General features: G+C 41.0%; 1 protein-coding gene across 3 annotated transcripts in view; it reads left to right on the top strand.

Moving 5' to 3' along the window:
- Positions 1-26648, top strand: part of CDON (cell adhesion associated, oncogene regulated) — a 52768-nt gene that overhangs the window by 12073 nt on the left and 14047 nt on the right. For 2 of the 3 annotated variants that reach the window (XM_075073426.1, XM_032770014.1), the window contains exons 5-14: positions 591-878; positions 2179-2448; positions 3271-3624; positions 7421-7713; positions 9486-9660; positions 11222-11350; positions 13266-13472; positions 14344-14525; positions 16990-17095; positions 24297-24419. In XM_075073426.1, coding sequence (XP_074929527.1) covers positions 591-878; positions 2179-2448; positions 3271-3624; positions 7421-7713; positions 9486-9660; positions 11222-11350; positions 13266-13472; positions 14344-14525; positions 16990-17095; positions 24297-24419 — 2127 coding nt within the window. The remainder of the gene's footprint in view (positions 1-590; positions 879-2178; positions 2449-3270; positions 3625-7420; positions 7714-9485; positions 9661-11221; positions 11351-13265; positions 13473-14343; positions 14526-16989; positions 17096-24296; positions 24420-26648) is intronic. The other variant, XM_032770016.1, reaches the window with a different exon arrangement.

The raw sequence follows: 26648 nt of genomic DNA, 5'->3' as shown, positions 1-26648 counted from the left end.
GTCTGGTGGCAGCGAGATAAGATCCAAGCTGGTAATTAAGCTAGGCACCCAGATTTCTGGACGCTAAGGTCCAGATTTGGGAAAGATGCTTATGATATGGTGGCAGCTTGGCCTGCTAAACCCAGGGTTGTGAGTTCAATCCTTAAGGGGGCCACTTAGGGATATGGGGCAAAATCAGTATTTGGACCTGCTAGTGAAGGCAGCAGGCTGGACTCGATGACCTTTCAGGGTCCCTTCCAGTTCTGTGAGATAGGTATATCTCCAGATGATATATTATTTTATTTAGATGTAGGCTCAAATGCCAAAAAGACTCTGCACTTAGCTGCTGGAAGGGGAATGTCCCATGTCCAATAACCACCACTCCAATTGATTTTGAGGGGGTGCCAGTGCAAGAGAGCTCCATCACGCTGTACTCAGCCATAAGGAAAATTTGTCCACTATGTGAGTGAGTAAATCTGGTAACACACAGAACCTCAGGGCTTTGATAGAAAGGAGAGGGAGCCACTAGAGGAAAAAGTATTTAAATAATCCAGTTTAAAAAATGGATTGTTAAGGAGTTTCTTTTGTGCATCCCTTTACTCTACTTCCAGGCACTTCTGCAGAAGGCTTTCGTATTCTTCACCCCACCGTTTCTCAGGCTTTGGCAGTACCTCAGCACAGTCCCCTAACTCTAGAGTGTGTTGTTAGTGGGTTGCCTGCATCTCATGTCCACTGGTCTAAGGATGGTCAGGATGCACTGACTGGAAGCAGGTGGAGACTGCTGCACTCTCATCTTGTGACTGACAGACTTGGTACATTGGATGCTGGAAACTACTCCTGTGTGGTGGCAAATGAGTCTGGAGTAGCAAAATATATAAATTACACAGTAACTATACTTGGTAAGAAAGAGGAAGGAACTGAATTGTTTTTTATTTGCAAGTTTTATGTTGAAGACTATTTCTGTTTTTGTTGTATAGTAGCTCTTGACCCTAGGTTCCCTCATGCTCTTTCAATCTAGACAAAGGCTGATGTGTATTAAAATTAATTTTACATCATCAAAGAATTAAGATATGCACTTAATAATTATATCACGATCTCTCCCTGCCTGTATCCCTTATGACTCATTATCCTCTCACCAAATCCTTTGTCCTCCTTTATTGTGTTAATCGATTTTGGTTTGTAAACTCCTCGGGACAAAACTAGTAATCTTGTTTGTCTGCAAAAATGCCGTGCACACCTTCTAGTACTGGATGAATCACGTGCCATGGTAGGATGCATCTCCTTTCCTCGTTCATGATAGTAACTAAACAAAAAGTTCGCTAGAAGGAGCGAGCATACTAAAATGTCCTTCCTCACCCTCCCATCAGTATGTAGCTGGCTACTACTGTGCCTCTGTATTTCATCGCATTCCACTTTTTCTTTTGTAGCAATTCTTTCTGGGCACTGCGTAACTTAAGATAGGATCAGTCTTGCAGCATCTTTAAATCATATTGAAGGAATCACCCCTTCATCTTTCTTACCCTCAACGTTCTTCTTATTACCTAAAATAGAAAATAGCTAAGGATGATCCTAGCGCTCATCTCCTGGAGATTAGCACACTTTTCTATACCTCTTGAGAGTGAAATAGAATTCTAGCAAAAGGCTACAGTCTGGGCTTGCATGTGTGTGGTTAATGAACAGTGTACCTCTGGCTGCAAGTCTTCTGGACGTTTCTCGTAGACATTAATTTGTAAATAAAAAATATGAACATTTTGTTTCTTCATGCTAGTTCTGTGTGGGATTTTCAAAACCACGCAGTCATTGATCGGGGTAAATGTGTTAGGGCTTAGATATGTGTATATTCCGGCCAAACAATCTGAATGTTTAAAAAAAATAAAAAGTTTGTTTCATAAAGTAGAGACAGAAAATAGTTTTTGTCAAAAAAAAAAGTTTTCCATTAAAGGAATCCTTTACTTTTGTAGTGTAAGCATGACTTTTCTGCACGGAAGGAAGAAACCAGTAAAATAAGGAGTGGTAAGCAAATGCCTTAGAAGCAAGTATTCATCTTTCACTGAGCTTAAGACATGACTAAGATTGGCCTCCATATGTCTGATAAGTTTGCATGATTTCATATTGTTGTTAAATGTGTGGTCTAGTAATTAGTTTCTGCTTGATTCCTGAAAGAGCCGCCTGTAGCATTTCATATTGTTTGTTTTATAGAATCTGCCTCAATTTCTAAAGGACTGCAGGATCAAACAGTGGCTGTGGGTGCAACTATACATTTCTCATGTGACATTCATGGAAACCCTGCTCCTAATCTTACCTGGTTCCATAATGCAGCTCCCATCCATCTCTCTCCACGACATCTGGTCACAGGAAACAGGTTGAGAATCAGTGGCATCACCAAGGAGGATTCTGGGTTGTACCAGTGTGTGGCAAACAATGGGATTGGTTTTATGCAGTCCACTGGGAGACTTCAAATCCAGACAGGTATAGGAACATTTTTAACTATCCAAGAACTTAAACTAAAACCTTTTTGCTTTTTCTGATACATATTTAGTTTTCTTGCCAAAAGATTTGGTTTATGTATTGACTGCATCCATTTCTGACCACAGTAATCAGCAAATTATATGATTTATCCATCACTTGTTGAAGTATTTCATGGAGGAGTGGGAGCTATAACCCAGCTTGTTTCTTTCAAGGATCAAGAATTTAAAAGAAGGCCAAAAAAAACCCCAAAAATCCCTTGCCTCAGATAGTTTTGCATGTTTCTCTTCTAGACAGTGTTGGCTTTTATGAAATTTTAGCCACGTTTTGACAGGAGGAATATTTGGAGAGCTGGAGGTATTTGGTGACTCAGTTGTATTGATTCTCAAACTTTTAAACCTAAATTTCAGGATTAAATCCAAGTGTAACTAAACATATTTTGAGTCTGATCATTGACTCTACTGTCCTAAATCATCTGAGTTGAATGGTTTCAGATTCTATTGGAATTTGTCTGACAAATTCCAGACTTAAGGTTTGAGATTTTTGTTCTTGTACACCCCAAGTGCAGATTGAAGGTTAATATTACATCTGCCTTCTCCAAACAAAAGTTTCAATACTGTTTAATGGTTTTCATTCCCTTCTTCAGTAAGGCAGCGAATTGAGGAATTACTAGCAACCAGAAAACTAAATAACTGTATAAATGCCAAATATTTGAATGTGTTCATTTTTGTACCATATTAACAGCTCATCTGTGCATTAGACAATAGATTCCATAGTACAGTGAATTAATTTTATGTATGAATTTTTTTTAAAAAAAAACAACAGGCAAAGGTTCCAAGCCGGTTATAGTTTATTCACCAGCTAATGCCAATGTGGTAGATGGTGGTGATGTTACATTGTCATGCAATGCCACTGGACTACCTGTTCCTGTAATCCGTTGGTACAACAGCCATGGACTTATTACCAGCCACCCCTCTCAGGTCCTACATTCAAAACCACGAAAATCTCCACAAACAAGAAGAGGCAGCACGATTTTAGAACCCGTCTACTTCACCATGTCTCGAGCTGGATCAAGCTCCCTATACATTCAGGCAGTTACTCCAGAGCATGCTGGGAAATACTCTTGTGAAGCAACAAATAAACACGGCTCAGCGCTGTCCGACGCATTTCTTACCGTTGGTAAGTGAACATCAGTGTTGCCATGAGCCTTTTTGATGTTTAACCTTTTCAATAATCTGGCATGTGCCTTATGTGGTGAAACATCTTTTTAGTGTCAAACAGGTCAGTTTATCAAAATCTGAATTAGAAATTAAGTGGCTATTTCATGACATAGTGAAATGAGTTGGCCAGGTTCATAGTTTTCGCTCATCTCACCTGAGGCTAAAGCTTGTACCAGTGTGTCTCAGTATTGTGGCACATCTTTGGGAAGGGAGATGGCCATGTGGGGAAGCCCCGTTTTGGAATTAGAGGAGTTAGTTCTCCAGTCTGATCCAATAAGGGACTTTTGGCAAACACTAAATTCACTTTACAATCTCTACAGGCTCTTTTTTTTAAAAAAAAAAAAGTATGTTTAGAATCACCTGCTAAAGTGTTGTGTAGCTGCAGCCCAGCATTCAGCCATAAAGATTATGGTTCAGGAGTGCTTCCAAAGTCACTAAGAAATTGGTGCACAGCAAAAACAGTGTTTGAAGAGTCAAGTAAATCTTCATCTGTTCTCAGTAGCGCGCACACCCACCACCACCACCACGACCTTAACTGTGGGTAGATGAGAAATCTAAAAATAGACAATATAAAAGGCTTGATCTTGCAAAGGAAATACTGAGTGTTCATTATTCTTAGAGGTGCTACTAGAAAAAGATTTGTTCTTAAACTGAAGACATAATATAAAAATAAATCTTTTTATTTTTGTTATAATTTTATGTTATGTCCAAGATCACAAAAATATTAATTTTAAAAAGTTACCCTAACAAAAACAAGGGCAAAATTTTAAAAAGCACCCAAATGATTTAGGTTGTGTACATTTTCAAAAGAGACTTGCATTTAGGCTCCTAAGTTTTATTGAAAATCAATGGTGTTTATTTAGCCTTCTAAGTGCCTTTTTAAAATGGGACTGATGAGCCTAAATCCTGTAGATGGTGTTGAAAAATTTACCCTTAGTCATGCTGTACAATCGTCAAAACACATCCTAGGGAAAATAGAAAACCCCATTAAAATGTGCTGAGCCAGAAAGCAAGTTAAAAACTATAGAAAATATATTGAATGCATAATTCACATAAAACATCATTTTATTTTTTTTTAATTGCCTAATTTTTAAGCATTCTGGCTTCTGATACAACACTGGTAAATATGTCCTGAAATATATTAAAATCGTTTTTTAAAATATATTTTTCTACTTCCATCTTGATGCGTAGATGATTCTTTTTTAGCAAGGGAGAAACTGACTATATAGGGGATTATATAAAAATTGACTACACTCAAAGTGCTATCAAATATATAACACAAAGTGAGTTTTTCCCTAAATGTTTCCAGTTAGACTTTAGTAGATTTTTCCCCCTTGAATTAAATGTATATATCTGAAATGATGTTTTCTTAAAAAAAAAAACACTGAGAAAACAATCTCTCAGTGTAGTTTTAATGTTAAAAAAACTCTCATTAACTTCATTAATGGACCTCATAAAACCAAAATCAAACACAATTTTCAGAACTCATCCTGAATTAGAATAAAAATCCTGGCGCCATGTCTCAGCCTTGTGAGAGTGAGTTCTACAAGTTAAATGTCATACTTGTTTTTCAGTTTCAAATTTGTTGCACTGGCTTCTGATTGGCGTTCAAGTGACAGTAAAGGCACTGGTTTTGATCTGTTAACCTTTAAATGGGTTTGGAAGCTGGCTACCTGAGAGCCATCATGATTCAAAGGACTATTGACTTAAATGCCAAAAGATATTTATATGCCATACGACTTTAATAAATCAGTTCTAATAGCAGAAGTATCAAACCGATGTTGTTCTGCAGTCAGTTCAGTCTACAGTAGGTTCAAGTGAACATGTCAAAGTTTTCAGAAGCACCTGAGTGATTTAGGAAGTTAACTCCGTGGCACTTAGTGTCTTAAGTCATTTAGATGCTTTGGAAAATGTTACCCGTCTTGAATAGTAATGCCTGTCTTGCAGTGCTGGTTGTAGGAGGCTGTCGTTGGATATGTTATAGAACACGGACCACAAATCTCCGTGCTAACTTCCATTAAACGCTAGCTTATTTTGTGGGATTGCTAAGGAATTTCTTCAAAGGGTGCAGTGACTTAGAAGCTGAGGGCGAATAGTTAACCTGACTAGAGAGGTAGTGGAAGTACCCCACATTACATCCTGAAATAGAGGATACAGAAACCTTGACAAATCCTCTGGTGTAGGCACATAAATCTGAACAGCCTTAATAAATTTTACTGTCCTGTGGTGTCTAGCCACAAGTTAAATACAAATTGTTTGCCAATAGTTAACAACTAACCTTCAAGACTAGTGAAAGCAATAATGCCAGTAAGTCTACTCACACCAACCTAAACCACAGCTAATTCCCCACGTACTGGCGTCCAGTTCCCTGTTCCAGCAGTCACCAAGTCAGATTGTGTACATCCAGAAATCCTTACTAGCCCATCACAGGAAAGTACGTGTTCCAACTCATCAGACAACCAGAACGTTGGGTTTTGATACTAATATGCAGCATGCATCACTTTCTCGCTGGTTAATTTAGTGTACTAGATACACTTTAAGGGTGAGAATATTGTCAGGCATTTCTTCTGTTGTCTTGAATAAGCTGATGTCGGGCCTTGAAGGCTTCCTCTTTGTGTTGTTTATGACTTCCATCCCCAAACTCTGCAGCATTCCTAAATAAACTAATGCTTGCCGAGAACATGGGCTTCAGTTTAAAAAAAAAACAAAAAACCCTTTCCATTCCCCTTCAGCTTCCAAGAAGTGGCCAAAAATAGCAGCCACGCTTATTGGTATTTTAATGGAGGTTTGACGGAATCTGAGGTGGCCAGGCCAACACAGCTTACGCTTTACATTACCGAGGAATTTCTGTTTATTTTGTAAACTAAGTTCCCCTTATTCCCCTCCGCTTTCTGGACCCCAGCACATAACAGAAACTTACACAGATTTATATGAAAAAATGGGCGGGACTAAGAACATCTGGCAGTCAAGTATTTCAGTGTGCAACCTCAGGAGCTGTCTCATTTCCCTGTGTTCTCACTTCGATATTTAAAGTTTGATGCTTGTCTTGATGCTAACCTCAGATGTCCAACCTGCCAGCCCATTGCTGCCTGGAATGTTGGCAAGCTAGGTATCAATTCCAGGATTCCCTAAGAGTATTTTTGTCTGTTATGCTTTCCAGTACTACTGACCTCATTTCAGCTAAAGCTGCGGGATGGCAGGAGGAGGCCCGTAGAGGGCTTTCAGAAATATGTTTAATATCACAAATAGCATTTTAGATCTGACTTGAAGCTTATGTCATTCTTAGCAATATATTTTCAAATGAGTTGGCTGGGTTTCAGCTCTGTAACGTTGAATGTTAGTAGAAATTACTCTCAACTAAAATGTCACAAAGTGAGCTAAGAAAATGCCCTTAATGTAATTTTGTACATACTGTACAGTAAATTGTAATTGTACAGATCTGGTTTAATGCCTTTGAGTCACTTCAAATTACTCTGTTTATGCTGGTAGAAGTGTAGTTATTTACTTTTCCATGTAAGTACGTTGCTGCTACCTAATGTACCTGGTACATCAATTATAACACATCCACTGCTGCCGATCTGCCAGGTACTACCGCTTTAGAATGCTTATGTTCAATGAAAGATTGTCATGCTCTGTTACTGCATAGAAGATGCAGTAGAATCTAGGAGTGAAGGGCAGTAGTTCATTATTTTTTTCCAGTGCATGGAGCAAATAGGCTTTGTCTTGTAGATATAACCAGAATTTTTCTTCTGCAGTTCCTTTTGAATCTAGTACAAAAGCTGAAGAAGTCACTCCTATGGAGGGTGCCCAAAGTGATGAAGGTGATGGAGATTATGATACAGAAGTGAGGTTCTCAAATTTGTCTCCGACAAAGTTGCATCTTGATGCAGTTGCTACAGAAAAGACACCCAATGGGGCTTTGCCTCCTGAAGCCCCAATCATCCTCAGCCCTCCACAGACACTCAAGCCAGACATGTATAACCTGGTGTGGCGCTCTGGAAAGGATGGCGGCTTGCCCATCAATGCTTACTTCGTGAAATATCGCAAGGTACCTCTTCTTTGCAGGAGATAGGCATAACTCTCGAGCAGATAGTTTTAGGCTTCTCAAGGAACCTATCACTGTTACAGTAATATGGGTGTTAAGAGCTATGGTATCAGCCCAGATTGAAAATAAAATACAGCTGAACCACAGTTTTGCTATGGAGACACGGTCAGTCTGTTTACGGATGATTTGAAATTAGGTGCTGCTTTCTCTGGGTTTGACTGGGCCTTGTTCAACAGAACTCAAGCTTTTATTTTCATTGTAGTACCATTATTGTATGTGTGGAATTGGACACTGGTTGAGCATTATTCATACAACATTAGTAATTTTAAAAAAATGCATTTCAAGTCAGTATGTCTGGTTCTGATCTCATTTGCACTGTGTAGTTTGAATAGAACTTTTGCAAGCAGTGAACTTCTTTGATTAGAATTAGAACCAAGCATCACATCAGACTAAATCTTAAATCAGATATTTTTTTCTGAAGGGCTAAGTTACTCAGTTCATATTTTTATAAGTTTAAATCCTTGTTCTGAAGCAGAAATACTACAAGATATTTTTGACCAGCCAAATCCAGGAAATCTCATGACAGCCGATTTAATTTATGAACCAAAGATAGTTGGTTCTGATAAGTATTCAAAACTTTTAGTGCTTATGTGATCCTTTCAAATTTGTCCATCACTAGCATTATATTTTCTATATTAAATGCTTTTATTTATGTATTTTTAGTAGACAGTTGATCATGGTTTTAAAAGCATCTATCTCTTCTATCATAAAAATTATTTTATTGATTTCCTCCTCTTCTAAGATTTCTTTATAAAGCATTAGAAATAAATGTCTCTTTTGAAGAAAGAATTTGAATCAAGGCCGTCAGTATAAACTTTAGTAATCCATAGCATTTAGAGCTCCCTTCCATGTTTTTATTAAAGTCTTATGTTGTTTAGCAGTTTATTTTTGATAGAATCTCTGCCTTTTTCTTTGGGATTTGGGGCAATGCTTTTCTCAGAAGGTCAAATATTAAGAGAAATCTTTCCTTTGCCTAATGGAACTGGTGAATTCGCTGTAAAACAGAAAAAAAGTGGGGGGAGGAATATGTACACTAATAAAAACAAATCTTCAATCTTTCTGCTGATGTTTTCCAGCCTCTGGAGGTAACCAAGCAGATAAAACACCCCCCTCCCCTCTTTTGTGTTACTCATAACCAATAAACATGTAAAGATGCTTAAATTAATGGAAGGCTGGGATAGGACAGGGTAGTTGACTGTCACCTTTCTCAACTTGGGCTCTGCTTTAATCCAGAGAGGCACACCACCATCTAATGGCTGCTAGGATTCTGCTTGAAATCATTTGTCCTCATTCTGTTTCCTCAGGCACAAACACTCGCAGTAAATATCTATTTCTATATGTACTAATTAGCATTGTTAGCTGTCTCAGCTGAGTGGCAGTAGGCCAAATTAATGTGGAGACTGAATTCTCTCAAACCTTAATATGGGGGGATCCTGTAGGTGAGGGTTTAGATTTGTTGCAGGAACATGGTTTAGAAGCTCACAGAGCTGCTGCTTGTGCTTTACCTGCTGTGTGGGTAAAAGACTTGGATTTCCAGGGCTGTCACTGGCAACTTAGTAAAGCCCATTGAACATAGATAGACATTTTTGGCATTTTTATATAATAAAATGTCCAGAAAGCCAGCTCAGCTGGAGAAGTATTGATATTTTTCCACATCTAAACTTGAAGTCATGGTTTGTCTTGCTCTTAGCATCTTCTGATTCCCTCTTGTACAGCTGGATGATGGTGTCAGTGTCATGGGAAGCTGGCATACAGTTCGTGTTCCTGGAAGTGAAAATGAGCTGCTTCTCTCAGAACTGGAGCCCTCCAGCCTCTATGAAGTTCTGATGGTAGCGAGGAGTGCTGCTGGTGAAGGCCAGCCTGCCATGCTTACATTTCGCACCAGCAAAGGTAGGTGCTGTGTTTCCTGTATTCAAAGTTATCGCCAAAACATTCCTGTAATTTAAGTTGACTGTGGCTTGTCTATAAAGCTATTTGTGGAAACACTGGTTTAATGTAGTATCAAAGGAAGCGCCTATCACAACTAAGGCGATTGGTAAATGGAGTCTAGCTGTAAGGCCAATTCTGATGGTGTAGTACCACAGCGGTATGCTGAGAGGATTCTTGTTAGTAAAAGAAAGCAGACTCTCAATTGTCATGCTGTTTGTGGTGATTATTTGCATCTCAATTCATGAAACAAACGACAAAGGCAACTACACTATATATGGACTCTTAGGACTAATCTACACTGGAAGTGCCACAGCGGTGCTGCTGTACCAGTGTAGTTGCGACACTGTAGCTCATCTGGTGAAGACACTCTGTGCCGCTGGTGGGGGGAGCTCTCCCATTGTCACAATAAAGCCACCTCTGTGAGCGGCAGTAGCTATGTCGGCAAGAGACGCTCTCCTGCCGACATAGCGCTGTCCACACGGGTGTTTAGATCAGTGTAATTTATGTTGCTCTGGGGGTGGCTTATTCACACCCCTGAGCAAGGTAACTTATACCAACATAAGTGGTAGTGTGCACAAGCCCTTACTGAAAGTAGCCTCACTAAAGTCGGAAGGCAGCCAGGCCCTGGTCAGCCTTTTCCACATAACACTTAGAGAAGATGAATCCTGACTGGTCCTTCCATTCTGAGTGTCCTCACCCAAATAAATAAAGCTGCTTCAGTCCTGACCTGTGAAACCCCTGTGTAAAAAAGCCTTGGCCTTTCCTGTGCAGAAACTTCCAGTGCACATTGGTGTGCTAGTTTTGTAGTGCACTGTGTATTGAGAACACTAACCCAGTTCTCATTTCCAACTTAAGTGGATTTTGAATTCAGGTTTAAACTGGCCATTAAATGTTTGAATGACCATATATTATCCACTCTGCTTCAAATGTTACTAATGCAAAGAATTAAACAATTGGTCATATATAATACAAGAACTGGCTGTATTAAAAATTTAGACATTCTAGTGGTTTATTTCCAGGAGGAGGCAGCCATATGCTATGAACACTAGTATCAGTTTTTAATTGCCAGTTTTGGGGCTTCATTAGATATTGCCACGTTGTTGCTAGAGTACTTTCAACATGACTCCTTTACCAATGTTGGTGGTTCCAGTGTACTGAGGGGCATGATTTGGGGGAAGCCAATGTAACAGGTGTTGAACTCACAGCAGAAATCTTGGGTGGGGCTAGTGCATATCATGCTTTATAGCTGTGCAGTTACTATGGAGGTTACTCCAGCCTGAGACTTGTGCAGTGATTCTGCAGAATTCTCTTCTCCTTCAGCCCCTGAGGAACTCCCTAGTGCACAGCTAGCCTGGCTGGGAATTGGAGCTACGTTTAGTGCCAGCTGCACCACAGTTCAAGTTGCTATCTTGTGTAAAAGCAGTGGGAGGGGGCATACTGTAAGGATGCTGCGAACAGATCTTTTTCCGGCAATGTCTTCTGCAGTCACTGAGTTATTTGTCATATCTCAAACTTGTTTTAGAAAGAACATCCTCCTCAAAAAACACTCAGCCCCCATCTCCCCCACTTGGCATTCCTAAACATCCTGTCATTCAGGAAGGGACAAATAACTTTGGGGTGGTCCTTCCAGACCTGTCTCGACACAGTGGAGGTAGGTGAATGGACCGTCTCCAGTTCATGTTAGATGTTACAATATAAAACGAGATGCATTGAAGCTAATTTCTCAAGTGCTTATAATTGTTTGTACTTCTGTGTTGTGTGTCCATTTTTATTCCCTACTTATTCCTTAGGTCTGTCTTTCTGTTGTAGTTCTTTCTCTTGTGAATGATCCGTTAGCAAGGCTCAGATATAAGTGACTTCAAACTACCAGATTTTCTATGCTTGCTTGCATTTTTAGGGGAAAGGATCAGATTGTTCATGCTTTTGAGAGTGTTAACTAAAAGGTTCATCCCAGTCAGTGAAGCAGTGTATTATATAGCTACCTTGATTCATCCAGTCATGTGTTGTGACTTGCAATAATTATTTATGAATCCTCAAAATGCAGTGCCTGTCTTACATAAGAGTGTAATTTATATACTGAGATGTCCTCAAATGGATTTCCCATCCAGTGAATTTGATATTTAAAGGGACGCTTCCCTTGAAATTTAGTCAATTTCTAAAAATGAGTTGAGTAGTTTGCCCTGCTTGACCCCTAATCTCGCTGCCAATTTTGATAATGTATATGGACTTTGTTCTTATGTTTGTGGTCTTCTCTCCTCTCTGACTTTTTTTGTGAAAGACCAGCAAGAACAGGAGAAACAAATTATACAGAGGAAACTGAAGGTGACAATACACAAAGTGCTATCAGATGCACAAATTCAGTGTCTTTTCTGTAGTTTATCAGTGATAGACAAACTGGATATTGTAAGAATAAGTAATTCGTTTTCCAACAGGTGTGATTTTTAAGATGAAAATGTCCCTTTAAATATCTTAATGCTAAATGTGTCAGTCTTCCTGCAGTGCACTAAGGCTTTTTGCAGAGATCATTGTCAAAGCGAAGGTAAATAACATGAGCACAAAAGGTAAAATTTTCAAAGGCACCCACGTCCAATTTTCAAAAGTGACTAAGGCTCCTAAGTGCGTATGTCAATTTTGTAAATGAGATTTAGCCTCCTAACTCCCTTCAGCACTTTTGAAAATGTTACCCAAATAGATTAAAAACGAGTTTAAGAATTTAAAATCCAGTTAGTGCCAGATAACCTATTGCCTTTCTTTTCCTTATTAAATACCTTCCTCCCTCTGTGGCACTTGTGGTTTAACAATGTGTATAAACCAGTGCAGTGAAGACTGAATCATTCTGACTGATGAGACATCTTATAACCAGATTGCTAACACCACCTCTTTCCATTTTCTCTGTTCCCACTGCTGTCTGTAACTTCAAGTGAGTTCAGTAAGTATTGATACCCTTTCTTCCATGCTTGGTTTGCTCTTGTTTGTTCTAAATTATGCTTAAGCAATTCAGTGCTTAGTAGTATTTATGGATCAGGTGGTTTGTTTGTTTTTTCATGGTTCTGGGAATTTCAGTTCAAAGTTTTTGTTCTCACCAAACCAACCTGCTGCTGTTGTATATGCTCCTTTTGTTGTTGTACCAAGGAAGAGGTAGGGTTTAGTGTATTAGCACGTCTCTTTCAATTCTGTTGAGTAAAAAAATGTAGCTCCCCTATTTTCTGGCTATTTAAGAACACTTTTTTGCACTCCCACCGTTTAGTTGCATTGGTCTGATGGAGCGTAATCACTGATGTTAGAAATGGCTGTATTCACATCCATAACTAAGTTTTCATACACAGTTCAAGACTTTTTAGTACTAGGGCTCTTCCCAACTCTGAAGGATAAAAGGAAAACTTATAAAAGTACCTCTCATTTTATATATTGGAGTGCCTGTGGGAGGAGGATTTAAAAATCTCCATGTTTGAAACATTTGGTCTAACTTAATTGATTAAACTGATCATAAGTGTGCTTTGTAGAGAATAGAGTTCCATGTTTCTCATCTAACTCCTATGTACATCTTTCTTAATTTCCCATTTCAGTTCCAGAAGCTCCAGATCGCCCTGCTATCTCTACAGCTTCAGAGACCTCTGTCTATGTCACATGGATCCCACGTGCAAATGGTGGCTCCCCCATCACTGCCTTTAAAGTCGAGTACAAGCGCATGAGCCGAAACAGCGATTGGCTAATTGCAGCCGATAGCATCTCTCCTTCTAAACTGTCAGTGGAAGTTCGCAACTTAGACCCAGGTATTAAAACTCTTTCACTGCCTTTAGGATTTTTAGTTCCAAATTATTTTTCTTTTAGATGATCATTTTCTCGTGAGGAGAAGTATTTCTTATTTCTGGTCATGCACTTCAGCAGCTAACATAACAGACTCATTAAGAATACTAAACATGATTAAAAACATAAAATTTATCTGTAGTTTCTGTCTCAGGTTAGGAATTTTTGTTTCTTTAATTGAAGTTGGCTTTTAGCTCTCTAAGAAGGAAACAGTCCTCTCACCCCCCCGTTCAATTTTTATTGGTGTTTGTTAGTTTGTGTACATTTTCTTTCAACCGCTCCCTGCTTAATTGTCATTTCTGGTAAATACTAAATCTAGGTTATGATTGCGATGTGCTTCTCTGCAGCCATTCCCTTTGTTTTTCATTGGGCTGGGAAACAAGAGAACAAATATACTAACTATTTTGATGAGACCGAAGTTCAGGGGCACTGCAGAAATAGACAAAGGAAGACCATGGTCCATGACATCCAGAAATGCATGCAACTAGTCTTGTGGGATATACTCCCATAATCTTAATTGGACGTCCCTGCTCTAGGAGGGGGAAAATAACATTTCCTTGCCTTTCTCATGGGGTGAAAATTTCTTTCCAGTCCAATTATCTGACTAGCTTTTCACCACTGCATGAGAGCAGGTTTTGTCACAGTTGAGCGTCTAAAACTGCTAGAGAGACATCATTGATGGCAAGTAATTTTCTTTTTAAATCCCAAGAAATCAATTAAGAACTAATTCCACTATGACCGGGTCTTATCTCAAGTTTTTTTAAATCATTTGAGCCCTTTTTCTAGTGCTTGGGTATTTTTGTCTTGCCCCCTAATTTTATCTTTTGCCTTTGAAAGGAGCAACGTACAAATTCCGTGTGATTGCCGTTAACAATTACGGAGATAGTCCACGAAGCTCACCATCTCGGCCATATCAAGTCGCTGGCTTTACCAACCGTTTTTCCAACCGCCCAATCACAGGACCTCACATTGCCTACACTGAGGCAGTCAGCGACACTCAGATCATGTTAAAATGGACTGTGAGTACACTTTTTCTGTTCTTTTCTCCTTCTATAGACTAATTCTGACTGATTTGGCAGTTAGAAATCTTTTAAAAGTGGAGGATCAAGAACAACACACTCAAGCTAGCAATGTAGTTGTTTTCCTCAGTACTGAGTGGTATTCTTAAGAGATTCATGGTTGGCTCTATCCCATGAACCATATCAATCTACTCATTTTTTCCTATATTGTAAGATTTAAAATCTAGAAACCCGAGTTGTTGCTGTACTTCTGATATTGTCTTGTAGTGGATGTTGATTAACCGCAACTTTGACTCCTCCAAACAGCTCAGAAGTGTTATTTGATAATAGATCCTGTTTTAGTTTGAGTCTTTGAAAAGAATCCACCATTGTATTATGCTCACTCTAAAAAGTCTTAACCAAGCCTCAAAATCATATTCTCTGAGAATTTTCAGTAGGCTACATCCGAAGAGGAAGTATATCCAATAAACGTTCCATATTGCAAAAACATTCCACTCCTTTCCTCTGTAACTCCGTCTTTCATAAACAAATATTTTGAAGTCCTTATTGAAATCTACCATACCATTAGTTTTCTGCTTTTTAGTAAACTAAATTAACCAGTGAGAAAGTGAGGCATGCTGCATATTAATATCAAAACTCAACGTTCTGTTTGTCTGAGTTTTCTGCTTTTGTAAACTGATGTTTGCAACCATGATGCACCATGAGGATAATTTCTAAACTCCGCAGAATTCCCAGTTCTACAGTTTGTCTGAACAATTCAACTTTGAAAGAGGAAAATAATCATCAGTAATAAACTGAAGAAACTTTAGTCTAAAATGTCTGAGGACTACATAAGAATGTTTTTACAGAATTCTCTATTAGCAGAATGTTAAGTTTGAACTCAAAAGTTAAGAAATACCGACTGTGTCTGCACTACAGGGTCAGTGCCAGCATATGCATGTCAGCATAGCCAAGCTGGCATAGCCTCCTAGTGTAGATGCGACCTACACGACAGAAGGAGTTTTTCTGCTGGTATAGGAATAACATTAGCTATGTTGACAGAAGCATTATATTAGCTGGGGATTTTGTCACCACAGCCATGCTGGTTGGACGTGGGTTTTTTCACACCTCTGATTGACATAGCTATGCTGATACCAGTTTTAAGTGTAGCCTAAGCCAGTCAGTTTAACCCAAGTTAAAGTTGCATGGACAACCTTAACTCTGCTCCCTGTGCCTCACAGCAGTCTTCAGCTGCATGACTACATACTATGTCCGAAATTATATAATTCTGTTAATAGCGTTTCTTTTCTTTGGTCATAATTTTTTTTGGTCCAGTATATCATTGTCTTAAAATAAAATCTTCAAATGAGAATAAGTCTCATTTTGAAAAAGGGATATAGAAAGGTGTTCAGAGCTCCCTTCTGTGGACCCCTTCTGGGCTCTTAAAAACTGCAGTCCATCCTCAGCCCATCAGCAGGGCTTTCCCTAGTCACGTTTGCATTCACTGCAATATGTTTGACTAGGTTTTTCACAGTGCAGTTAATTTAGCTCCATATACATGCAAAGTAGATCCTTCAGTTCACACCATGAAACCTGATAAAAAGAAATCTGTGCACACTGAGTTTGATTTTTGAAAGGCTTATTACTCTGTCAAATCAAATACAATTTTCTTAAGCATAGATGCCGACTCCATGGGTGTTCGGGGCTGGAGCACCCACAGGAAAAAAAATAAAGGGTGCTCAGCACCTGTTGGTGGGCCCCACTGATCACCTACCCCTCCCCCAGTGCCTCCTGCCTACCGGTGGTCCCTGCCGATCAGCTCTTGCCCCACAGCACCTCCCGCCTGCCGAGGATCAGCTGTTCAGTAGTGGGCAGGAGGCACTGGGGTGAGGGGCAGGTGATCAGTGGGAAGGAAGAGGTGGAGCGAGAGCGGGGAGTGCTCAAGGGAGGGGGCGGAATGGGACAGGAAGAGGTGGAGTGGGAGCGAAGCAGGAAGATTTGGAGCGGTGGTCGAGCAACCCCCAGAAGATCAGAAAGTCAGCTCCTCTCTTCTTAAGCACTGAAAGCACTGACTTACACTGAGGCCTGTTTTCAACTTTCAAACCACAGTTGTTTCAGCTGTTCAGAAAGATTGCAAGATTTTTCTTCTTCAGTGGGAAGGGGGTGTTTCATTCTCCTTGTGAACTGCCAGGTCAAAGACACTAAGAAATTGAACTTTATGCAGAAATTCTCAGCCAAAATGGAAGTTTCAGACAGCAACTGGTGACTGACAGGGGATTAGAATGGAAACTGTTACATCATCTGAACTACAGTGGTTTCTTCTACTACTTCTATCTAACTTAAGACCGCTCTTTCTTGAAAATATTTCTGGTCTCTTCCTGAATGAAGTGAATTTATTTCTGTCATGATGTTGTTGAAACATAATCAGATATTTTAATTTTAAATAGATTTATCCTTTAATGTACTATTTTATTCTCTTTTCCAGTATATTACTTCAAGCAACAACAATACCCCCATCCAAGGATTTTATATCTATTACCGACCAACTGACAGTGACAATGATAGTGATTACAAGAGAGAGATTGTAGAAGGTATGATGTGGCATATGCATTATCAGAGGCAGTATGCCAGATATTTGTTGGGGAAGACAGTCATGTAACCATAATAGCTGTGTTTACATAAAATCTGAACTACTTTACCCAAACAAATTCAGTCTAAATAAAATATTCACTAGCAGTAGAGATCTTAACTTTTTAGCACCAAATTCTGCCCTCGCATGAATTTTTCTTCCATCCATAGTTCAAACTTAATAGATTTTAAATTCCTCTTTTAAATTGTTCCAGCTGCATCACTGCAAGACCTAAATGCAGATGCGTTTAAACCAGTTTAGCCTAATCCACTAATTTACTAAAATAAAACAAACTGGAATAAATGAGATTTAAACCAGTCTACCTACATCTAACAATTAGGGGTTTCCACTGGTGTAATTAAGTGGCTTTTAGATTTAGTTTCACTGGTGCGAGTTTTCTGAGATAGATAAACCTGTAGTTCTTCTTCAAGTGATAGTTCCGATATATATTCCACATGTGGGTACATATGCACACCATGCACCCAAGTCTGGAATTTCTTCCAAGCAGCGTCCGTTGACCCACACGTGCACAGTACCTCTTGTGCTCCTGAGCGAGGATGTAAGAGGCAAAGCAGGTCAGTGCCTCTCCAGTTCCTTCTTACCACTGCATAGCCTGAGGCAGAATCATGTCCTCCTTTGCTGTTGCAGAACCTGTAAAAATTATAAATTTATAAATAGTTTCTCTCAGCCTAGAAACTTTAGTGTATAGTTTAGTTTAGTATAGAATAGAATACTCCCCCGCCACCCCTCCCTGGTTAAGGGACTAGGTGCAAGGTCCATGGATTCAAGAACTGCATCTCCTGCCCTCACTCCTTCTCCATCAGCGACGAGTATTACTGGTGCCCGCACTGTCTGGGTGATGTACATTTTTGCGAAGTGCAGTATCTGTAAATCCTTCCTACTCAGAACTAGAGAGCTCCATGAGCTCTGACTGAAAATGTTCTTGATGGAAGAGGTTATGAGGCCCCACTCCAACCTGGGCCCAGGAGCCCCTGCTATACATCAGCCTCTGCCAACCAGCAAAGCTCCTCCAAACATGAACCTTGGAGCAGAGCCCTTAACATTGAAGCCCAAGGACTCATCACACAAGGTTCCCCATGTGAGTAAGAGACACTTGCATGGGCATAAGGACAGATCCCTGCAGCAGACTGTCTAGCAAAAATGTGTTTCCTCCCCAGACTGGTCCAGGTCGGGTGAGGTGTCGCATATGGAAACCACGGAACCAGCTCAACCCCCAAGTTGGAGCGTAAGGTGCAGAAAAAGAGCAATCTGGCAGTGACAACAGTATTGGGAATGGAAAGATAGTCACTTGCCAGTCCCGTCAATGAGTGCAAGTCCAGATTCATCGTTGCTACCACCTTATCTATCCAAAGACCATCTGGCTGCATCAGATGTAATGGGTCCTTCAGTTGTCAACACTGGAACTCCTCGGACTCTGGGCCATACGGAGACCTTTTTTAACACTGGAGGATATCTTCTCCCCTGCCCACAATCTCCACTCCTTTTGGGCCCTGCCCACCTGACTGATATCCTTACTCCAGAGGACGAGCTGTTACCATTGTCTCGAGAGAGGTCCCATCTCCATCCATCGGGCAGGAGCACTTCGGTGCTGATAGTACTGCTGCTGCCAACGGCACCATCCCTGGAATCAGAGGATATAGCTGCACCAGTATCTCTGGGAGGGTACAGGAGCCCTGATGCATCTGAGACATTATCAACCCTCCACTTATGACCCACCGCCAACCCCCAGAGACCCCTGATATCGATTCCCATAGGGGCCTATGCATTTGGGGCCCTAAAGACCGCTATGGCAGGCGCCCTGGACACCTCTCAGGAGGCATTCCACTTCTCCTCCTCTCATCAGCTGGTGCCTTCAGTGTATGAGAAGGAAGAACCAGAACCGGTTCCAGTGGGGGCCGCCTCATTTTCCCTAGAGGAGGCCATCACCCCTTCATTGCCCTCGCCGCCGGATGACCATCAGCAACATCAGGAGTTGTGGCAAAGGATCACTAATGATCTCCAGATCCTGCTAGATGAGGTCCAGGGACCCTTGACATCCACTCGACATTTTTGCAACCACAGGAACTAACCAGAGTGGCCCTTCCTGTCAATGAGGCCATATTAGAACTGGCCAGAGCAGTCTGGCACACACACCAGCAATTTGTGCCCCTACGCCAAAAAGAGCCAAAAGATGTTTTGTGCTGGCCAAAGGGGGATGATTTCATATTTTCCTATCCTGCTCCTAATTCATTGGTGGTACAGGTGGCTACAGAGAGAGCTCAGCCACACTAACAAAAAATCTATTCTGACAGATAAAGGGTCAAAGACATTGGACCTCCTGGGTAGGAAGGTTTTCTCCTCTGCAGGCCTCCAATTTTGTTGAGATAATTACCAAGCTTTGTTAGCAAAATATGATTTTAACACCCAGGCCAGCCTCATGGAATTTAAAGATAAAGTCCCCAGGGAACACCAAGCCCAGTCCCAATCTTCTCTGGGCAGTGGGAGGTTGGTAGGAAAGATGGCTTCCCAGGCTGTGGTAAATGCTGCAGGTATAGCATCCAGATCTGAGGCCACAAGACTGATCATGCAAAGGGATTTGTGGCTCCATTCTTTGGGCTTCCCAAGGGAGGGCCACCGTACTATCTAAGACTTCCCTATTCAGGAAATCGTGACCCAAAGCGGGAAGGATTCTACTAGGTTCTGCTACCTGGCTAAATGGCAGCGATTTTTGGCCTGGGCACATCACCACCAGCATCCACTTGATACTGTAGGCATTCCAGACTGTATTCTCTTCTTAAAGCCTTCAGTTCACTTCGAGTACACCTACCAGCAGTTAATGCCTTCCTCCCCCTGGTGCAAGGATGGTCTGTCTTCATACACTTGACCACAGTTTGATTTATGAAGGTCTCGATCAGGACCTTCTCACCAGACATTAAACCTACGCCTCAATGGTACCTTAATCGTATCTTTTCAACGCTCAGAGGTCCACCCTTCGACCCTCTGGTGACATGTGCCTTGACTTGTCTGTCCGTGAAGCCAGCTTAGTAGCCATTACTTTGACAAGAAGGGTCAGTAAGCTGGGAGCCATGATGGCAGCCTCTCCTTATACAGTATTGCACAAGGAGGTTTCCCTTTGGTTACATCCCAAATTCTTCCCCAAGGTTGTGTCTGAGCTGCACATCAGTCAAGCAATACTTATCTGTTTCCTGCCCAAAACCCCACGCTTCTTCCAAGGAGAAGAGACTTCTCTCCCTTGACATCAGGCACACCCTGGCATTCCACAGGCTGAAAACTGAACCTGTTAGAAAATCTGAGACTCTCTGTTGCCTTGGCAGAAAGGTCACAGGGACAAGCCATATCCTCACAGGTTTCGGGATGCGTCTTAGAATGCTACAAAATAGCAAAGCTTATCTCTCCTGGGCCTATCCCAGCTTGCTCCATACAGCACAACTTGCCTGCACAGCATCCTTATCGGGCAGTCCACTGCAGCACATCTGCGGAGTGGCAGCTTGGAGTTCCAGCCATACTTTCACATCACACTATGCTCTAACTCAAGCAGCAATTGGCAGATGCAACCATAGGAACGGCAGTAGTACAAACATCTCTGCTACCAGTTTCCTTGCACCTTCCTCCAGTCAACACTGCTTGACAGTCAGCCGTGTGTGGAATACATGTCAGGACTGTCACTCGAAGAAGAAATGGAGGTTACTTACTGTAATTGGAGGTTCTTTGAGATGTGTGGTCCCTATCTGTATTCCACTACTTGTCCTCCATCCCCTCTGCTTTGGATCCAGTTGGATTGCAATAAGAGGAGGAACTGGAGAGGTGTTAACTCGCACTGCCTTTTGTCAGCTTGGTTAGGAGCACGAGGAGAGTTACTGTGCATGTTTGGGTCAACGGACACTGCTTCAAAGAAATTCTGGACTTGGTGCATACCCATGTGTGCAATACAGATAGTGACCAGACATCTCGAAGAACCTCCAGTTACAGTAAGTATCATCCATTTGCTGTTGCAAATTGGAAAGCCTTCTCCACTTACTTGTTAGTAGGTGCTTAATTTTTTACTCTTTGTTATAAGGGAGCTTCTCTGAGCCCAAGATATTGCAACATTCAGTAAATGTTAGCTAATTTGACAGTTTAGTGTAATTCACGCTTTCCTGTTGGGACACATTGATAACAGATACTGTAAGCCAGTAGGTTATTTTGCTGGGAACTTTTAGATCGTCATTTTCATGGAAGAAGTAGTCACATTTTACATTTATAACACCCTCTTAATCATCTGGCCTAAGTAGCAGCCTCGTTCTGCCCCATTGAAGCTAATAGGTTTTTTGCCATTGACTTCAGTTGAGGCAGGACCGGGCCCTTCTTTTTCAAATTCTTCCTTCTTTGGCTGTAGCCCGCACAATACTCTAAGGTGTGACATAAGCTTTTTCAGATTGTAGGACTGTCAGGGCTGATCTACGCTGGGGGGAGGGGAGGGAATCAATCTAAGATACGGAACTTCAACTACGTGAATAGAGTCGCTGAAGTCGAAGTATCGTAGATCGATTTACCTCTCATCCTCACGGCACGGGATCGATAACCGCGGCTTCCTGTGTCGTCTCCGCTTCTGCCGTTAGTGCTGGTGGAGCTCCGGAGTCGACGGGAGCGCTTTTGGGGATCGATATATCGATCCAGGAGAAATTGATCACTACCTGATCTAGACTTACCCTTAAATATCTAGTGTTGGTGCTCAGAGGGTCGCTTCAAAGCTTATGCAGTCAATATCTTTGTCTGTAAACATATTTTAGCCTTCTGTGACACAGAACTTGTGTGTATATGAATGTCGTGCACAGGGCAATTGTTTAAATGTGCCTCGACTGTGCTGTGAAATTTGCTTATTCCTGATTTTCAGGTTTATGCAAACTGACATCTTTGTGGCAGTCTGGTCAGCTCAGCTGTCCCAGAGCCTGCAATTGAAATTCACATGGTAGCAACTTGAAACATTAAAACTTTTTTTACTGTGTTTCTGTAACATAGTGAAAGCTATTTTCAATTCAAATGTGACTGGATTCTTTTTTACATTAAAAAAGTCTAAAGAAGCATGTGATCCTTAACTTAAGTGCCAGGCCTTTTGGTTAACCCTTACACATTACAAATGGCTACTGTTGGCCTTCACAGTCTTCCCTCTGTTGCTCTTGAATCAGTGTTTTGACAGAAGATTTTATCTTGCAAAGACTCTCTTACTGGGGAAAAAGCTGTTGTGATGGTTGTGTTAGTTAACGAGTTGCCTTAAGCTTTCATTAACATTTCCTGCTAAGTCTTGTCTTCTGAGACGGAATCAAAAGCTTACAGAAGGTTTTTCCTCTGTAAAAGTTGCCACAAGCAATTTTATAAAAATGTTTGTGTGTTTGCGTCATACGGCTCTCCAGTATTTGTACCTTTCAGCAAAAGCAAAATTAAACCTGCCCTTTCCTGCTTAGATGGGCTGAATTTTTCCCTGTTGCCTCGATCTTGGAGATTGAATTTTAACCCTAAATGTAGTCTGATGTCAGTTGTTTAAAGGTTTTCCCTTCCTAATGGTGCAGGGAGAGCACAGTTAAAGCGCCTGTACTGATTCCAGTTCCTCTAATGGTTTGAAGCAGAAACCTAAAACCTGGTATAGTAATTACTGAAAGGAATGTTTGGGGGTGGAGGAAGAGAGGAGACAGAAGTAAAAAGCCTTGGAAAAATGTGCTTTAGGAATAAGCCAGCATCAACCAATATTTAAATACAAGTTGTTATTTGGGGCATCTATTCATTTTAGTGTATGTGAACTGAGAGCTGTGTTTCATAGGAGTTCACCACTTGGAGCACTGAAAGAAAGCAGTTTAAAAGAGCCTTCCTCATGTCGTAGAGTGAAAAACACCCTCCTTTTTAGGGTATTTTTAGTGACACTGCAGTGGGAATTGTACTGCAGGTTTAATTCTGTTGTGTTAGAATGGAATCTTGATGGCACAGCTCTTCCAGCCAAGTGGGCTTTATTTTTTTAATTAATACTTAAATCAGTAGGTGGTATGACAGTTTCTTAGAAACAGTGGAAACAGTTCAAGGTGGTATTTTCCAAGAGGGATTAGAAGTGCTCAAACAGTTAATTAAACTCTCAAAAAAGGGTCCCTGTTTATTAAAATTTGTCACAAGTCTGTGAAAGTAAAAACTGAGAGTGATTTATACTGAAGCGCTCTGTACTTCAGGAGGGTGTCTAAATGAAAGGTTGGCTAGCAGCCAGAGTTAACAAAATCATTCTATTCGAAAAGCTTCCTTGGATTGGAGTCCATGCCACAAGAGACTGAGAGAGTGAGAAAGACAGGCCTGTTATCTGAGAGTGTTCCCTAGTATGTTTCACATAGTATAAGTTAAATTATTTGTGGCTTCTACTAACTGAGCTAGAAGAGGTCGTAACATGAACTTTAGCTGAATCCTTCCTGTGAAAATATTGGGTGATTTGAATTTTAACTAGGACCTCGCATTTATAGTTACTGAAGATCTCCTGGTACCCTTGAAAGAGTCAAGGTGTATCACAGCACTCTGGCCAAATTCTAATGTGAGAATAATTAAGTTCTGTCTCCCTAAACTTCTCCTGTTTCAGTTTGATACAGTAGTCTGCCTCACTGCTTGCCATGAACATTGTATGTTGTTAATCAGCTGGCACGTTCCGCCCTAGAGGCGTGCATGTGAATGATGGATGAAGAGATTCTTGCGTGTATATGTATGGTAGCTTGTAAAGTGCTTAAGAATCTTTCAGGATGGAAAGAGTCATTCCAAGTGTAAGAAATCAAGATTAGTTTGTCTTTAAAATTAGAATTGTGTGTATCAACCAGAATTTCCGTTTCATAGGAAATTCCGTGATTTTTAAATTGATTTCATTCAGAACAGAACCAAAGAATTCTGATATTTCTAACAGAAAAACATTGCCTGAAGAGTTTCCATCAGCTCTGTTTAAAAGTACAAGATGTAATATTTTAAAGATAATGGTTTCTGTGCTCACCAAGCAAAGCTGTGACAACCCAGCATCATACTTTTGCCCAGTGAAAAGGGCATGATGCTATATTTTCTTCCATAACTCAAGACATGTTCTCTCCCCTACACTCTCACCTGTCTCATATCAAACAAGAAAACAAATCTTGTTTCATTTTTCTTTCTAGGTACAAAGCAGTGGCACTTGATAAGCCACCTGCAGCCAGAAACATCTTACGACATTAAAATGCAGTGCTATAATGAGGGAGGAGAAAGTGAGTACAGCAACGTAATGATGTGCGAGACGAAAGGTGAGTGGGGGCACTTTTGTTTATCTGAGGGCTCGTCTACACTGAGAGGGGGAATCGATCTAAGATACGCAACGTCAGCTACGTGAATAGCATAGCTGAAGTCGAAGTATCTGAGATCAATTTACCTCGGGTCCTCACGGCGCTGGATCGATGGCCGCTGCTCCCTGTGTCGACTCTGCTACCGCCGCTCACTCCGATGGAGTTCTGGAGTCGACGGGAGTACGTTCGGGGATTGATATATCGCGTCTAGATGAGATGCGATGCGATATATCGATCCCCGAAAAATCGATCGCTACCCGCCGATACGGTGGGTAGTCTGGGCGTACCCTGTGAGGTAATGTCAAATGTAAACCCTGATGAGAAAATTACCCTTTGATCCTCTACTCACTGACCCTCTCATTTATTTTAAAAAGTTGATCCCATCTCCTATAATTGTTTGGAGGATTGTTTTTATTTACCGGTGCATTGGTCTCTATACAGTCAGAAAACCTCAGCATTTGTCTCCAGGAAAGACGGTTTGCAAAGATGTTTAGACCTATCGGATCTATTGATGGTCCCAATTCATCCAATGTTGGTGGTCTTTCCTTAGGCAGACACCATCTTGCTGTGGCTTAGTTGGTTACTGGAGATAATATACTTCTGTCTTCACTGTCTCTTCGGGACTTGTTCAAATTCTTAATTCATGAGTAAGTTGGCTGCCACTCACATCAATTCTACTTGCCTCTGGCAAGAAGATAGGAATACTGTTCTCTGAAAATGTCAGCGTAATTATTTGCAAAAGAAATTAACGATCAAAGTCACTTTAGTTTCTTAAGCAAATTAATCTTTAAAATCAAGTGACGTTGTAGGGGGAATATGCTGACACTAAAAGTACAATACGTCTTCAGGTGCACTACTTCTGAGAGGAGTCTACAAGCATGCACATCAAACTTACAGCGCAGTACCTATTACCTGACAGACCACGGCTGAGAGCTGCAATCTCTCAGACCACCTACATCTGGTGGAATATATCTACCCAGAGTCTAGCTTAGTTATCAACAGCTCTGTAATTCTTCAAGATTTTAAGACTATACCAGGGGGACAACCTGCTGTCATACATTCATGACGTCTCCTTTAAGTGCTTGCAAAGCCATGCCATGAAGTATCCCTAGCCTCTTTTTGCTAGAAGCTGGCAATGGGCGACAGAGGATGGATCACTTGATGATTACCTGTTCTGTTTGTTCCCTCTGGGGCACCTGGCATTGGCCACTGTTGGAAGACAGGATGCTGGGCGAGAGGAGCCATTGGTCTAACCTAGTATAGTCGTTCTTATGACCTCTTTCAGGACCAAATCAAGGCAATCTGGGGCCCTAAGCAACAACCCCAAATGGGAGCAAGCATTGTCTCTGCACCCATGCTCTAGCCTTGATCCTTCTTGGCTTGGCTCTGGAAGGGGTCACCCACACAAGCAGACTTTTGGGCCCTTCTCTTTGAGCAAGCTGGCCTCATTCCTTCCTGTTCCTGTCTTCAGGTAAGCTGGAGTCTGCCCAGAGGAAGGAGGATTCAGCCCCCACTCATTTCATCCCAGGATAGCGTTGGCTTCTGTTGACACTGCCCCAGCAGAGCTGTGATGAGATGGCAGGAGTGATCACCCTGTACACACAGGGTCTGTCCAGACTAGGAGGAAAAAAACATTTAAAAATCCTGTTAGCTATACACATTTTAAAATTCTAATGTAGACCAGGCAGTCTGTATTGAAAATGTTTTAGTAGATCAAGGTGAATGTTGATGAGACTAGACGCTGAATGGGGCTTGTTTGGTCAAAGAGGTAATTAGCATTCAAAAGCTAACTTGGTCTTACAGTTCTCTGTTAGATTCCCTAAGCATGAGCTAACCTTTAGCAAAACAAATTCTAATGCTATAAATACAATATTAAAAATGTTCAGTACAAACCCTCATTTAAAATCTTGGCTGTAATATTCACTGATGGAAAAATTTAGACTTGCAAAATTAATTACCAGTAACTAATTCTTTACGTTGTTTTTGGGGAACACAGAGTGGCTACAATTCAGTATGTATTTACTTAGTAGCCAGCAAATATATAGATGGTGAAATGGTGCCTTTCACTTTAGTGCAGGTGTCATATTGATGTCTTGAATTTTGTAAAATTTCTACCTCGTTGTTAATTTCCTGAAGAATGCAGTTTTGAAAACAGTAAAGGTTAGCAGGGTTCACATCAGATAGAAGTAG

Source organism: Chelonoidis abingdonii, chromosome 18 (assembly GCF_003597395.2).
Source record: "Chelonoidis abingdonii isolate Lonesome George chromosome 18, CheloAbing_2.0, whole genome shotgun sequence".
Lineage (NCBI taxonomy): Eukaryota > Metazoa > Chordata > Testudines > Testudinidae > Chelonoidis > Chelonoidis abingdonii.
This window is presented reverse-complemented; position numbering and strand designations above follow the sequence as displayed.